General features: G+C 44.9%; 1 protein-coding gene across 8 annotated transcripts in view; it reads right to left on the bottom strand.

Moving 5' to 3' along the window:
• LOC118370617 (transient receptor potential cation channel subfamily M member 3-like) overlaps positions 1-16,720 on the bottom strand; it is a 193,082-nt gene that overhangs the window by 8,716 nt on the left and 167,646 nt on the right. For 2 of the 8 annotated variants that reach the window (XM_052461302.1, XM_052461304.1), the window contains 8 exons: positions 15,214-15,506; positions 13,969-14,197; positions 8,828-9,028; positions 6,937-7,077; positions 4,355-4,483; positions 3,618-3,869; positions 3,008-3,182; positions 2,367-2,459 (listed from right to left, as the gene is read on the bottom strand). In XM_052461302.1, the coding sequence (XP_052317262.1) occupies positions 2,367-2,459; positions 3,008-3,182; positions 3,618-3,869; positions 4,355-4,483; positions 6,937-7,077; positions 8,828-9,028; positions 13,969-14,197; positions 15,214-15,506 (1,513 nt within the window). The remainder of the gene's footprint in view (positions 1-2,366; positions 2,460-3,007; positions 3,183-3,617; positions 3,870-4,354; positions 4,484-6,936; positions 7,078-8,827; positions 9,029-13,968; positions 14,198-15,213; positions 15,507-16,720) is intronic. The other 6 variants (XM_052461303.1, XM_052461306.1, XM_052461307.1 and 3 more) reach the window with 3 other exon arrangements.

The following is a 16,720-nucleotide window of genomic DNA, read 5'->3' as shown; positions in this document are numbered from 1 at the left end:
TCTCCGACAAACATTATTAATAAAGACAAACATATTGTAAAAGCCAGTTGTGTGTCAAAACAAATTCACATACAGACAACGACTAGACAAGCAAGCCAACATAAAACGAACATAAAATCAAATGAAAGAAAGATGTCAACATACAACACAAACAAGGTACATACAAGCAAACCCAGGCATTCCCACCAAACAGACAATCACTACGCTGACATCTAAAATAAACAAACCAACAAATAAACAGAACAACAAATACTTCAAGTTTAGCAAACAAGCAAGAGGCATAATATACTGAATATATGCATCTTTTTTGTAGGGGATAGGAAGGAGTGAGCTCTAGAATGGAAAGGTGTTATGTGCTGAAATGTGTATCTCACAATATATTCTAAAATATATTGTCAATAACTTGCATTCCCAATATATTTAAACATGGCATGATGTTTAAAATATATTGTCACATATGCGTGCCATAGCCTAGCTGAATAATGACTATACTACAGATCAATTGAAATGTATTTAAGATACATTGACATGTATTTAAGATACATCATATGTTTTTTCCATCAGTGATGGTTCAGTTGCTGTGGCTTATAATGGGGACACTCAGCACTTTCTCTTTGGATGCTCATTCGTTTGTTTGCCTATGAATCATTATATAATCATTATATTCATACTCATCTCTGGATTTCAATTGATCACACAAGGCAGCCCAAAGGTAGAGAACTGAAGTAATTTGCTATCTCTCTATCTCACAATTTTACACTCAAATAAATTGGGTTAAAAACTCTGACAACTGAACCACGTGAAAAAACAGATTGCAGATGATGACAGGGTATGATATGTTCTTGTCTGTGTGTGTGTGTGTGTGTGTGTGTGTGTGTGTGTGTGTGTGTGTGTGTGTGTGTGTGTGTGTGTGTGTGTGTGTGTGTGTGTGTGTGTGTGTGTGTGTGTGTGTGTGTGTGTGTGTGTGTGTGTGTGTGTGTGTAAATTCAGAATAATTTTCTGTGTCTAAGTGCATATGAGTGCATATGAGTTAAGGAAATGAGTAGGAAATGTGTAGGTGCGCTTTAAATGTGTGTGTGTGTGTGTGTGTGTGTGTGTGTGTGTGTGTGTGTGTGTGTGTGTGTGTGTGTGTGTGTGTGTGTGTGTGTGTGTATACGTATCTGCACGTGTTTGTGTGTGTGTGTTTGTGTATGTTTGGCTGTATTTGCAAGTGTGCACAAGTATTTGCACATCCATGAGAGTATGGTTGAGAGTGCATTATTGTGAGTTTGTGTGTCTAGATGACATTGTAGTGATGTTACAATCATGTTTTAGTGATAGCAGAGCTGGCGTTGGGGGATGGCAATAATGACTGGGTTTACCTGGCAGGCTTACTTTTCCAAAATCAAACAAAATAGTGAAAATGTCAAAGTAGCATGTCTGTAACAATCCTAGTTCCCTTTCAGATTTAGTAATGTCATCAAAATAAACAAATTAATAAACAAAAATAAACCAAACAAGAGTGCTACTGCCATGAAACACAGTTATTGACCTGTCACTATGTCGTGCTGCATGCTTAACCATAGAGATGGTAAAGAGGGACACGCCTCCTATCTTTGCCATTTGTTAGCTTCTGCGACAGCATGGGCATCACTACTGAGGGATATCTCATAGAGATAGATAGAGGACTCATCTTTATATCTGGGCCATTTTAGCATCTGTGACAGCATGGGCATTGCCACTGAGGGCTATCTCGTAGAGATAGATAGAGGACTCATCTTTATATCTGCGCCATTATAGCATCCGTGACAGCATGGGCATCACCACTGAGGGCTAATCTCATAGAGATAGATAGAGGACTCATCTTTATATCTGGGCCATTATAGCATCTGTGACAGCATGGGCATCGCCACTGAGGGCTATTTCCACCTCTTCTACTTCTATGAGTTCATTGGCGGTCCATAAAAAAACTGAAAAGCTGCATACTGCCACCTACTGTGCAGCAGTGTATATAATCTGAAGTTTGTGGATTTACTGCCAACTGAAGTGCTGAAATATTTGCTCAGCAGTATAATTCATTGCCTGATCCCTCCTGCTGACCGGTATGGAATTCTTCCCTCCACAACCCATAGAAAGTCCCACTCAGTTGACTACATTAAAATGGTGAAAACCTTCAATGACGCTGCCCATGCTAAAACAGGCTTTGTGGAACGTGTACCCTCTATCCATCTCTATGTGCATATCTGACTCAATAGCAGCCCCTAGATGAGGGTGCAGTGATGGTATGGCAGTGAGGCTGGAATGGTGTAGGGTGGGGACGGGACGGGGGTGGGTCTAATTATCGATTTACTGGCATTCTGATTGAACATAGCAATGTTGGTATGGACCATTATTACGCCAGGTTCCATGAGCTCGAAACTGATTTTCGATCATCCAGAGTTTTGAATTCAGCCTGTGCTTTAGCTTCCTACTATGTACATCTGAAACAAAGAATGACAGCATTATTTCAGATCTCCAGCTTTGGGCTAGTCCTTCCATTCTATACACTCTCACACACGCACACACACGCACTCCCTCAAAACAGATGGTGCATTCAGAGAGCAGTCATGTTCCTTATTTGAGTCGATTAATAAATTACTAAGAAATGTTACCTGCTGTTAGACATCACCTGACCTCATCACTAAGATAAGGTGAGCTGTTAGTGATCTGTCCTCTGCTGTTGTCAGAAAATATTATATGGGTATTTTTTACCGCAATTTAAAATTTGCATGACCAGTGTGAATAAGAACCAATCCGGCCACCAATGTCTTTCGTTGCACTAATATAGTTCCTCCTGAAACCAGGGGGAACTGAGAGGTTCCAAGTGCATGGCATTTCAGCACCTGGATGACTTCAGCTAGTCTGCCGAGTGTGTGTGTATGTGTTGGAGGGGTGGGCAGCCTTACACACCGAGCTTGACTCTACACCACTCCACCACCCTTTCCACCTCACTCCCTCCCCCCACATCCACCACCCCTTGTGGGCTTACGGTCGATCTGATCAGCGAACACCTCTCCATAGATCATCCAGTAAGGCATGAAGAAGATGTTCCGAGCCAGCATCCAGGACGGGTCCTCATTGGGATTCAGGATGGCCTGCCTGGCCACTCCGAAACTCATCAACACTACCAGCATGATGATCACAAAGTACATCATGTCAATCATCTGAGAGAGAGAAGGAGTGGGAGGGAGGAGACAGAGTGTGACAAAAAGGGAGACAGGGAGAATGTTGGAACCTGATAATACTCATTCACCTTCATAGAATTCTCATTAAGCGAGCAATTAAGTAGAACATTAGACACCAACAGACAGACAGACAGACAGACAGACAGACAGACAGACAGACAGACAGACAGACAGACAGACGGGCAGACGGGCAGACATACAGACAGAGAGAAAGACAGACAGGCAAACCAAAAGATAGGTTGCAACCAGATTCTCTACCCTTCTCCCGAAGGCTGCATTTGCACACTCCACACCATGGAATTCAAAGCATTGGACTGGTGTAAGCATTAGTTGGAGGTATTTTCCGCTATTGTTAAATCCATGACTGGGAGTGTGCAAGTGCACCCTGCCAGTGACAGACTCCGCCCCCCTCACCATCTTGCCAATCATCATGACATAGGGGCCCAGGTATTTGTTGACGCCAAAGATGTCGAGCAGCCGGATGTACCAATAGATGATGTTAACGCAGTAGATGACCCGGCCGTAACTCATGAGGGGCGGCTCCTGGAGGCGGAGCACCATGCCCACAGAGAAGATGAGGATGGCCATGAGGTCTGTGATGTTCCAGTACTCCTGAAGCCACACCTTTACCTTCTGCAACAGCTTCCCCGGCTCCGACATCAGAATCTGGGGGAGGTAGACAAAGAGGGAAGAATGGAGGGAGAGAGAGCGGGAGAGAGAGGGAAAGAGAAAGAGAGCCGTGCTGGCCTATAAAAGGTCACTGAAGAATTTGTTCTACATAAATAGGTACAGGTTTGGAACTGATGACGAATGCAAATGTATGTTGTTTTAGGAGGATGACATAGAATGCAGGGCTCTTAGTTGGATCATTTCATATGGTCACTGGCATTTAGCTCCTGTACTTTATTTGCTCTTGCATTGGAAAATCTGTGTTGATTTACTAGAATGACACACTTCATAACATGCAACCCACCCACCTCTTTAACATGTGTCTGTGTTATAGACCTGCGCATGCTTGACTGTATTGAAATATCCATGAGAAATCCTTGAGTTGTATTGAGAAATCCTGGAGTTGTATTGAGAAATCCTGGAGTTGTATTGGGAAATCCTGGAGTTGAACCATCTCATTGTATATGTGTGTCCTGCCCTACCTCTCTCATCTTCTCGATGCCATTGGTGAAGATGTAAGCGATGACTATCCACTCCTGCGGTGAGGGCCACAGGTCCATCTTCACCAGCACAATATAGTTGAACAGCATCAGGTACGCCACATAGGCCATCTGGGGACAAAGACACAGTGTCAGGGCCTCCTGGAGCATGTGAAGAGTCTTCAGTGCACGCAGAGGGTCTTACAGACGACATAAGGTGTGGGTCATAAGTGGGTCTTAAGTAGTCTTAGAGGGCATTCAAATGGTTTTAGCACAGACAAGTTAGGTACAGGCAAAACAAGTGATAGTTGGCAAAAAACTAACTGCACAGAATCGCAGCAAACCTTCAGGGTCTCATCAAAATCTAGAGTCGATTCACGTAATGTAGTGACCTCATGAAGCCTGATTTATGAACTAAGCTAGTTTGAATCCCTTTCCCCAGCCTAAAAAATGTACTATTATATATATCAGAGGTAAAAAGTACAATGCAGTGTGACAGACTGTGTTCATATTCATTTTCATGGCTGCTTTGTAGATAAGACAACTACTACAGGAGAGGTAATATCACAGAGGATGGTTTTGAATGCAAAGCAGATCATGATGATTCCCTGACCAAGTATCAAATCAAATCAAACTTTATTTGTCACATGCGCCGATTACAACAAGTGTAGACTTGACCGTGGAATGCTTAAGAACAGTTAAGAAAATATTTACCAAGTAGACTAAAATAAAAAATAATAATAAAAAGTAACATAATAAGAATAAGAATAACGAGGCACCGGTACCAAGTCAGTGTGCAGAGGTACAGGCTAGTTCAGGTAATCTGTACATGTAGGTGGGGGCGAAGTGACTATGCATAGGTAACAAACATACAGCGAGTAGCAGCAGTGTACAAGAGGGAGGGGGTTCAACATAAATTGTCCTGTGGTGATTTTATTAATTGTGCAGCAGTCTTATGGTTTGGGGGTAGAAGCTGTTGAGGAGCCTTTTGGTCCTAGACTTGGCTCTCCGGTACCGCTTGCCGTGTGGTAGCAGAGAAAACAGTCTTGGGTGACTGGAGTCTCTGACACTGGCCTTTCCACTGACACCACCTATTATATAGGTCCTGGATGGCAGAAAGCTTGGCCCAGTGAGGCTGTTTACCTTCGCTTCCTTGAGCACAGGGACTATGGTGGTCTGCTTGAAACATAGTTATTACAGACTCAGTCAGAGAGAGGCTGAAAATGTCAGTGAAGACACATACTGTAACAGTCCGCGCATGCTTTGAGTACATGTCCTGGTAATCCGTCTGGCCCAGCGGCGTTGTGAATGTTGACCTGTTTAAAAGTTTTGTTCACCTCGGCTACAGAGAGCGTTATCACACACAGTCATCCAGAACAGCTGGTGCTTTCGTGGGTAAATCAGTGTTGCTTGCCTCAAAGCGAGCATAAAAGGCATTTAGCTCATCTGGTAGGCTCTCGTCACTGGTCAGCTCGCGTCTGGGTTTCCCTTTGTAGTCCGTAATAGTTTTCAAGCCCTGCCACATCCGACGAGCATCAGAGCCAGTGTAGTAGGTTTCAATCTTAATCCTGTATTGATGCTTTGCTTGTTTGATGGTTTGTCTGAGGGCATAGCGGGATTTCTTATAAGTGTCCGGATTAGTCTCCCGCTCCTTGAAAGCAGCAGCTCTAGCCTTTAACTCGATGCGGATGTTGCCTGTAATTCATGGCTTCTGGTTGGGGTATGTACGTACAGTCACTGTGGGGATGACTTCATCGATGCACTTATTGATGAAACCGATGACTGAGGTGGTGTATTCCTCAATGCCATTGGATGAATCCCGGAACATATTACAGTCTGTGCTGCAAAACAGTCCTGTAGTGAAGCATCCGCATCATCTGACCACTTCCGTATATCTGTTCCTAAAATAAATCCATTCTGTGATATGTTTTTTTTCTGCCCCATACAGTTATAGGGAGGAAGAGAACGGCTTTCCTTTGAGTGTTTTTTATCTCCACGAATAAGAGATGATGCTCCCTATTGGGGAGGGCTTGTGATGTTTTCATTGGACATTGACACAGATACAGACACAGACACAGACACAGACACCACACACAGACACTGCACACAGACACCGAACACAGACACAGACAATGCACACAGACACAGACACTACACACAGACACTGCACACAGACACTGCACTCAGACACAGACACAGACACTGCACACAGACGCTGCACACAGACACCGAACACAGACACAGACAATGCACTCAGGCACAGACACTACACACAGACACTGCACACAGACAGACACAGACACTTCACACAGACACTGACACATACACTGCACACAGACACTGACACTGACACAGACACTGAACACATACACAGTCACAGACATCGTACAAAGACACTGCACACAGCCACTGACACAGACACAAACACTGGCACAGACACATACACGGACACAGACACCGACACAGAAAGAGACACGCTGTCACACACTGCATCTATCTACTGGGTTCTCTGTTAAAAAAACATTCTAATCCCCCCCTAAAATGTTATGGTTCTAGGTAGCAACAAGCCCTGACAGCAGACTCACTGTGTGAAACCAGAACTTGACGATGGGGGCGTTGTAAAACTCATAGATCTTTCGGCCCATGGGGATGAGCCGGTGTCTATTCTGGACCTCCCCCACGCCCTTCTTACGAGACGCCTCCGTGCTTACCTTACCCAGCATGGCCTGGTGCATCACACCCAGAGAGAGAGAGAGAGAGAGAGAGAGAGAGATAGGGATGGAGGGAGGGAGAGAGATACAAAAATACAGGAGAGAGGGAGGAAATCATGAAAGAGCATTAGAGCTGTTCATATACATAGTTTCATGAGCAGTAGCAAACAGAGACAAACTCATTCTGAATGTGTCATGTTAGCGGCATTAAGTGCTGGTGGGGATGATGACACACATGTCGCAGACAAACACTTATGGGTTGAGTCTCAGATGACAGTGACGGACAGTAGAGAGAGAGAGATAGAAAAGAAGAGAGATCGAAAGAGAGAGAGAGATAGAAAAGAAGAGAGAAAAGAAGAGAGAAAAGGAGAGAGAGAGAGATAGAGGACAGATAGGAGAAATAAATATGTCTGAGGTCCATTTCTAGGACTCTAACACAGTTTGCCATCCATAATGGGGGAGTCAAATCCCAGAGGTTATGATCATGGATGCCCAAACTACACCACACAGTTGGGGAGTCAGTGAATGGTATTGTATTGTATTGTATTGCATGTCAAGGGATAAGGGAGAGACACCCTGCGGTGTGAAAATCACACTGCCATGCCTACGTCCTTATTTTAACTGCATATGGACTGGGAGAGTTGGCGATTACAGTGTGTTTTTTGAGGCATCTGAGGCTGACTTGCAATACAATCCCCCCTGGGTGTATTGTAGCCTAGTATATATTTGTATGAATCTGTCTGATTCATATAGTTTGTGTTCTGGGCTGCATTTGAACAATCAGAAACCAGCAGCCCACAATGACAAGCGGAAGAGCTCATGACAGATGTAATCCTTTGAGTGTTTTGGGAAGACTCTCATCAGCATTCTCATAAGCTCCTGATGCCAGTGAGTTTTGGTGCCGGCTGGCTGACTGAATGCAGATGACAATATGTATCGCAATGTCTATGTAGATGGACCGAGTCACCAATTGCCTGTTCTGTATTAAAAGAGAGTGTTCAAACAGTCAGGCAGTGTTTGAAATGGAACCCTACCTCCTATATTGTGCACTATTTTTTGACTAAAGCTCTATGGGCCGTGGTCAAACGTAGTGCACTATACAGGGGATAGGGGTCCATTTCGGACACAGCCACAGAATGTGCATCTGCATAGACCAGGCAGATAGGCAGGCAGGCACAGTTATGTAACCTGAGCAGCTGAAGCTGCTGCCATAGATCAGATGAGACACCCTCTGTCAGCAGCATGCGGAGTGATGCGCTGTTGCCAGAGCCACAGGGGAGAGTGAGGGGCAGCAGTCGCATACGATACTGTACCTCTAGTAAGACCTTAACTAGGAAAGAAACAGAACAGAGGAAGAGAGAGATGGGGGAGGGGAGAGATAGAGAGAGTGAAAGAGAAGGGAAAGCGAGAGAGGTGGAAGAGGGACATCCACAAGGAGCCGAGCGAGGCAAACAGACTGAGACGTTACAACTCCACAACCACGTCTTCGCCGACACGACAGGAAACGAGAAGCAGGATGACAGGTAGGTTTTGGGGAGGGGCATTCTTACTACCCCTCCGGTTGGTCAGAATAGGGACAAGGCTTGGATGGGTGTGTAGGGACAATAACAACGGTGTGTGTTTGTTAACTGTGGGCCTATATCGCTGGCTAAGGGTGCATCCGAAATGGCGCCCTGTTTCCTATAGGGAATAATAATAGGCTTCCATTTGAGACACAGCCTGCGTGTGTATAGTCTGAAGGCGGGGCTGAGGTGGGTGCTCTCACCACGGAGTTGTACTGCGTCTCACAGTAGGATCTTACTGTGAACTCCATGTCCTCTTCTTCCTTCTCATTGGCAGGCTTCTCAGGCTCCTCCTCCTTCTCCTGCAGGTAAGTGTCCTGGTCCTGGGGCATATATGACATCTCATCCTTGTTCTTGAACTCCAGACTCAGGATGGACGGAGGCAGCAGCAGGCCCAAGATCACCTGTACAGGAGTGTGGAGTTAAACACCTGCACACAGGCAATACACACAGCAGAGACGCTTCTTCAACAGTTGTCACGTGGCACGGCGTCGGGAGAGCTATGGTCGTAAGGCATGGGTCCGTTAAAGTGTCAAACATATAGATTTTTTCATTGCTCCCAAAGCAAATGTAATACATACCTGACGTACTGCAGTAAATTCCTCACCTTGCAACTTTCTTTCCTGCAGTCAAATGACCAACTCGCCCTCTAGTGGCCTCACGGGTGGAATGTTATTCATATTTTTCATAATCTCTAAATTAATAAACACGATAAAAATAATGACATGAAAAATCCAGTGTTTCTATGTCAAACGGTTTTTGTATATTTCAGACTTCTGTGATATGTATAAAGTGTCATATTTGGATGCAAACTCAAAATTGAATACATTCCAACTCTATATCTGACATGGAACAGGTGTCTTGTTTTTTTAAGCCCACAACCATGTGTGTGACATGTATTCTGTTGTTTCAAGGTAGATTTGTTAAAGACTACCAAGAAACACTCTGGGTGACCATGATTTAGCACCCTGCAGTAAAGGTTTAAAAGTTGCTCAACTGTCTTCTTGAACCAGTGGATCTGTATAAAGAGAGAGAGACACACACACACACACACACACACACACACACACACACACACACACACACACACACACACACACACACACACACACACACACACACACACACACACACACACACACACACACACACACACACACACACACACTTACTTGACACTCTGAAATGGCATAATTCTATGTCTGATGTGCAGATAGTTTGGGTACCATGAATTGACTATTTAGCAGTCTGGCTGTATAGCAGTCTTATGGCTTCGGGGTAGAAGCTGCCTTGGAGCCTGTTGGTCCAAGAGACGATGCTCCGGTACCATTTGCCAGACGGTAGCATAGTGAACAGTCTATGACTCGGGTGGCTGGAGTCTTTGGCAATTTTTTGGGCCCGCCTCTGGTACCACCTGATATAGAGGTCCTAGATGGCAGGGAGCTCGGCCCCAGTGATGTACTGGGCTGTCCGCACCACCCTTTATAGCGCTTTGTGGTCAAGGGCGGTGACTTTACCATACCAAGCAGTGATGCACCCAGTCAAGATGCTCTCAATGGTGCAGCTGTAAAGTTTTGAGGATCTGAGGGCACATGTCGAATATTTTCAGCCTCCTGAGGGGGGAAGAGGCGCTGCCTTGCCCTCGTCACGACTGTGCAGGTGTGTGTGAACCCATTTAGGCCCTTGGGGATGTGGACACCAGGGAGCCTGAAGCTCTCAACCCGCTTCTCAACAGACCCGTCGATGGCTTAGACCTGGGTAAGCACCTTGATTCCTTAAACATGGCTTACTATGACTGTGATATGCGGTTGTCTTTTATTTTTATTTGATTTATTTAACCTTTATTTAACCAGGTAGGCTAGTTGAGAACACCTTTATTTAACCAGGTAGGCTAGTTGAGAACACCTTTATTTAACCAGGTAGGCTAGTTGAGAACACCTTTATTTAACCAGGTAGGCTAGTTGAGAACACCTTTATTTAACCAGGTAGGCTAGTTGAGAACACCTTTATTTAACCAGGTAGGCTAGTTGAGAACACCTTTATTTAACCAGGTAGGCTAGTTGAGAACACCTTTATTTAACCAGGTAGGCTAGTTGAGAACACCTTTATTTAACCAGGTAGGCTAGTTGAGAACACCTTTATTTAACCAGGTAGGCTAGTTGAGAACAAGTTCTCATTTGCAACTGCAACCTGGCCAATATAAAGCAAAGCAGTGACAGACAACAACACAGAGTTACACATGGAGTAAACAATAAACAAGCCAATAACACAATAAACTAATCAATGACACAGTAGAAAAAAGAAAGTCTATATACAGTGTGTGCAAAAGGCATGAGGAGGTAGGCAATAAATAGGCCATAGGAGCGAATAATTACAATTTACTAGATGAACACTGGAGTGATAAATGAGCAGATGATGATGTGCAAGTAGAGATACTGGCAAAAGGACAGAAAAGTAAATAAAATAAAAACAGTATGGGGATGAGGTAGATAGATTGGGTGGGCTATTTACAGATGAACTATGTACAGCTGCAGCGATCGGTTAGCTGCTCAGATAGTTGATGTTTAAAGTTGGTGAGGGACATAAAAGGCTCCAACTTCAGCGATCTTTGCAATTCGTTCCAGTCACTGGCAGCAGAGAACTGGAAGGAAAGGCGGCCAAATGAGGTCTTGGCTTTGGGGATGATTAGTGAGATATACCTGCTGGAACGTGTGCTACGGGTGGGTGTTGTTATCATGACCGGTGAACTGAGACAAGGCGGAGCTTTACCTAGCATATACTTATAGATGACCTGGAGCCAGTGGGTCTGGCTACGAATATGTAGCGAGGGCCAGCCGACTAGAGCATACAGGTCGCAGTGGTGGGTGGTATAAGGTGATTTGGTAACAAAACAGATGGCACTGTGATAGACTGCACCCAGTTTGCTTTGTAGAGTATTGGAAGCTATTTTGTAGATGACATCACCGAAGTCGAGGATCGGTAGGATAGTCAGTTTTACTAGGGTTAGTTTGGTGGCGTGAGTGAAGGAGGCTTTGTTGCAAAATAGAAAGCCGATTCTAGATTTGATTTTTGATTGGAGATGTTTAATATGTCTTTTATCGATGGTGGTTATTGTTATGTTCTGTTAATTACTGATGTCCCCTTTAAGGATGAAGCGCCCTTGGTCATGCGCAGCATTGTTCTATGTTATTCTGGTACTAACCTGTTTGAGTAAATGTGAAGCTCCAGTTCAATTGCTTGTATTCATAGTCTTTCTTATTACATAAATAAGTACTAAGTGTTAAGACACTACAGTTATGATATCGTTTAGTACCTTGAGCGTGGCTGAGGTGCACCCGTGACTGGCTCGGAAGCCGGATTGCACAGCGGAGAAGGTACGGTGGTATTCGAAATGGTCAGTGATCTGTTTATTAACTTGGCTTTGAAAGACTTTAGAAAGGCAGGGCAGGATGGATATAGGTCTATAACAGTCTGGGTCTAGGGTGTCACCCCCTTTGAAGAGGGGGATGACCTTGGCAGCTTTCCAATCTTTAGGGATCTCGGACGATACAAAAGAGAGGTTGAACAGGCTGGTAATAGGGGTTGTGTAACAGTATAACTTTAGACCGTCCCCTCTCCCATACCCAGGCGCGAACCAAGGACCCTCTACACACATCAACAACTGACACCCATGAAGCATCATTACCCATCGCTCCACAAAAGCCGCGGCCCTTGCAGAGCAAGGGGAACCACTACTTCAAGGTCTCAGAGCAAGTGACGTCACCGATTGAAACACTATTTAGCGCGCAACACCGCTAACTAGGCTAGCGTTTCACATCTGTTACACTCACCCCCCTTTTGACCTCCTCCTTTTCCGCAGCAACCAGTGATCCGGGTCAACAGCATCAATGTAACAGTATAACTTTAGACCATCCCCTCGCCCATACCCGGGCGCGAACCAGGGACCCTCTGCACACATCAACAACTGACACCCATGAAGCATCGTTACCCATCGCTCCACAAAAGCTGTGGCCCTTGCAGAGCAAGGGGAACCACTACTTCAAGGTCTCAGAGCATGTGACGTCACCGATTGAAACACTATTTAGCGCGCACCACCGCTAACTAAGCTAGTGTTTCACATCCGTTACACTTGCAACAATGGCGGCGAATAGTTTTAGAAAGAGAGGGTCCAGATTGTCTAGCCCAGCTGATTTGTACGGGTCCAGTCTCTATTAACTACCTTAAGATTAATGCATTAACTGTAAGTTGCTCTGGATAAGAGCGATGATAAAGGACTGAAATGTAAAACTTTAAAATGTTTCAGATGAGTGAAGGAAAGGACATGTAGTGTCAAGGAAGCTGTATAAGGAAGCTGCATCAATGGATAAGGACCCAATCCATCTTCTCACCACTCTCTACCTGACTTTCTGCTTCAGACCTGTGGCAGCAGGCCAGTCGTATTCATTAGTGCACATCGTGGAAAAACAGATTTGCAACTAAAATACGAAAAGTGTTTCTCATTGGAAAAGTTTAGGTATTGCCTTCCTGTTTCAGTCCGTTTTCTACCATTTGGTGCCTGGTGAATACAACCCAGACAGAAAGGTGTGTGTGTGGTGGGGCTTTATGGGTCATGGTGAGTGCGTGTGTAGTGCTATTTGTTGTGCGATCTACCACTCATGGTATACCATCCTGTTTGCTCTACCTTTGGTTTCTGCTCCATTGAATCTGTTTTCCAACCAGTTCTATACTGCACCTGGATTCATCCTCCTTACACTACACAACCACCCACCGGTCTCCAAGCACAGCTACTCATAATAATACATGACTGTGGCCTTTCATGATCTAAGCAGCTGAATGCTATCAAACCATAGCCAACTCACTGGCTAACCTACTTGACTGGGCTGAATAATAGCACAAGCCTTTACAGTGTAATTTTAGGTGCGTTGTCGTAAATCAACATTGAAAGCGTTAGGGACGGTCAAGCAATAGCTCAGATATGGGATATCATTAGCCATTATTCCCATCAGGCCTAGCGGGGTAATTGCAGCATCTATTTCAGTATACACTTTCACCTCTCCATCCATCCGTCCGTCTGTCTGTCTGTCTGTCTGTCTGTCTGTCTGTCTGTCTGTCTGTCTGTCTGTCTGCCTGTCTGTCTGTCTGTCTGTCTGTCTGTCTGTCTGTCTGTCTGTCTCTGTCTGTCTCTGCCTCTCTCTGTCTGTCTCTCTCTCTCTCTCTCTCTCTCTCTCTCTCTCTCTCTCTCTCTCTCTCGCTCTGTCTGTCTGTCTCTCTTCGTCTATCTGTCTGTCTGCCAGCTGGTCAACTCCATTTAGACAATGCACCGTGTGACCCCTAACCCTCTGACCTTAAGTCCAGAGTTCTTGCGCATGCGCAGCCGTCCCATCCACATGTCGGTGAGCAGCATCTGGCTGCAAGTGTGGGCGATGAAGTCGCGGTGCTTGGCGGCCACAGCCAGCTGAAGGCAGGTGGCGTTACTCCAGTTCTTCAGCTCATAGGTTAGCAGCTTCATGGCCATCTGCTCATCCTGCTTGTAAGACTGGTCCAGCAGCTCAACGGCTAGCTGGCCAAACTCACTGAAACACACATATAGGATGTCACACAGTGAATGTTTGGTGGACTAGGCTACATTGCAGTTGGACATATCAACATAACGTACAGATAAATGCACTGCTACGCGCGCGCACACGCACACGCACACGCACACGCACACACACACACACACACACACACACACACACACACACACACACACACACACACACACACACACACACACACACACACACACACACACACACACACACACACACACACACACACCAAACACACACACCAAACACTAGTCAGAGGATTAGGATAAGGCTTCAACAGCCAAACTCTGAGGAACAAACATACCAATATGGTCTGTACTTGACAGAAAGAGAGGTGTCAGGGCTTTGAAGAGAATGTGTGTGTGTGTGTGTGTGTGTGTGTGTGTGTGTGTGTGTGTGTGTGTGTGTGTGTGTGTGTGTGTGTGTGTGTGTGTGTGTGTGTGTGTGTGTGTGTGTGTGTGTGTGTGTGCGCGCCACCTGGCAGTTCTTCCCTCTAATCAGCTTCCAACATTTTCATTACAGTATTTTTACTTGAGCAAGAACACACGAAGAACTAACACGAAGGTCCATCCCACACACATACCATTAATTAAACTACATGTGTGTCATTGGCTAGAGTACCCTATATGTGTTATCATTAGCTCTATAAATGTACGGCAGTCCTATGAGATGTGTGTGTTATCTAAAGCAGGTCAGGCTGAGAGGAGGAGTGTGGATGCCGCTCCAGTCCAGACTCCCAGCTCAACTCCACATTAATCATTTAGAAGAAAACTTTCCTTGAAATAGGTGGCGCTCAGCCTAGAAAATAGACTCTGACCACTTGGTTAGCATCTATCTCAGCATGCTGAGAAGGTGTGTGCGAGGGGTTAATTTGAGGGTATGCCCAAGTGTGGCAAACTCTACAAATGCTTACATGTTTGTGATTGCTTGTCTAACTCTGTGTGAGTATCTGTGTTTGTTTTGAACTCTATGCGTGCCTGTCTTGTGGTCTATAGTACCTGGAGTTATGGTTGAGCTCCTGTGAGATGTCGTCCACCATGTCGTTCTCGGAGGCCTCGTGGGCCATGGCCTTACACAGCTTACAAGCCACCAGGGCTTTAGCCATGGCCTCCTCCCCATGCTGCCAGAAGAACAGTGCCATCTTCTGTCTCTTCATCAGCACGGCCCACACCATCAACTCATGGAAGGGGAAGTGGAAGTGGTTTATCTCAGGGTCGTCCAGGTCAATGTCCACCTCCTCCTCCCGCTTCCGTGTAGTCTTCTGACGACCCCTTCGGATCGGCATGTCATCCTTACGCATGGCACACAGGACGAGAGCAGAGAAATGGATTAATGGGTTTTTGAATGTGATGCTCAGCCTTGGCACATTTAGGGAGAGAGATGGACATTAAGAGAGACTGTGATCAAATAATATTATTCACACTGGCTATGGTCTTGGAGAGATGGATGTAGTACCATGGCCATGTATTGATAAAGGCCTATTGGTTTACACTCATGTCAGAGTGAAGGTGGAAAGTACTGACAATTGAGAACTGAGAAAGGCCTTGGTGTTTTATGTCTGTCTGCTTAGGATATTCTGACATGTATTCCAATATTTATTCGGATATTTCCCTACTACTTCCATATCTCATTAAACAGGGAGACTTCAGCTGAGTCAAGATTAATTAATTTTCGATTTTTGGACAAAGGAGTGAATTTAACTGATCTCAGCTAAACTGTGTGAAAATGAGGAAGATTAGATTGAATAATATATTCAATTTTGATTTGTTCACAGATTGCCTTAAGTATCCCCATCGACTAAAGACTTCTACTTAGAGATATCCATGGTAATGGTATCACCATGGTAATGCCTGCTTCACTGACAAACACACAAACATGCAAGGTATCAGAATGCTGTATAAGAAATAATAACACAAGTCACACAAAGTATTTACATTGTCATAAACCCTGTACACAGACAAGATGTCATATCGGGGCATTCTGTTATTCTAACCAGGGGAAAACACCAAACTGTACAACCTGGATGTAACTAGCCAAGTCACCTGTGATACAAGTCAGTATTCCATGTCCAGCTATGTCTGAGGACGTCGGGAGATGACGTGGAAACTGTTCACTTGGGGCAACAATGAGCTCTGTTACCTTCATGTAGGTTTTAGTTTTGCTAGGGCGTTGTGGACCGGGATGGCGGATGGTTGCAAGTTCGAATCCAGTGATAGAAAGTTGTTTTTGATACTTTTGTTTTAAGCCTATCCCAAACCTTAACCCTTACCTTAACCATTCAGAGTTAATGCCTAACCTTAACCATTCACAGTTAATGCCTAACCTTAAGAATTTGGAGTTAATGCCTGAACTTAACCCTAACCTTAAAAATTCTGAGTTATTGCCTAAAATTAACCTTAAACACTCTGAAATATAACGTTTGGAACAACTTTGAAATTTGACGTTTGAGGAACATGGAACAACATCTCATTCTGATGCGAGACTGTGAGAGCTGTTCATCTGATT

Source organism: Oncorhynchus keta, chromosome 14 (genome assembly GCF_023373465.1).
Source record: "Oncorhynchus keta strain PuntledgeMale-10-30-2019 chromosome 14, Oket_V2, whole genome shotgun sequence".
In the NCBI taxonomy this organism is placed as follows: domain Eukaryota; kingdom Metazoa; phylum Chordata; class Actinopteri; order Salmoniformes; family Salmonidae; genus Oncorhynchus; species Oncorhynchus keta.
The sequence above is the reverse complement of the archived record's forward strand: the minus strand, read 5'-3'. Positions and strand labels throughout refer to the sequence as shown.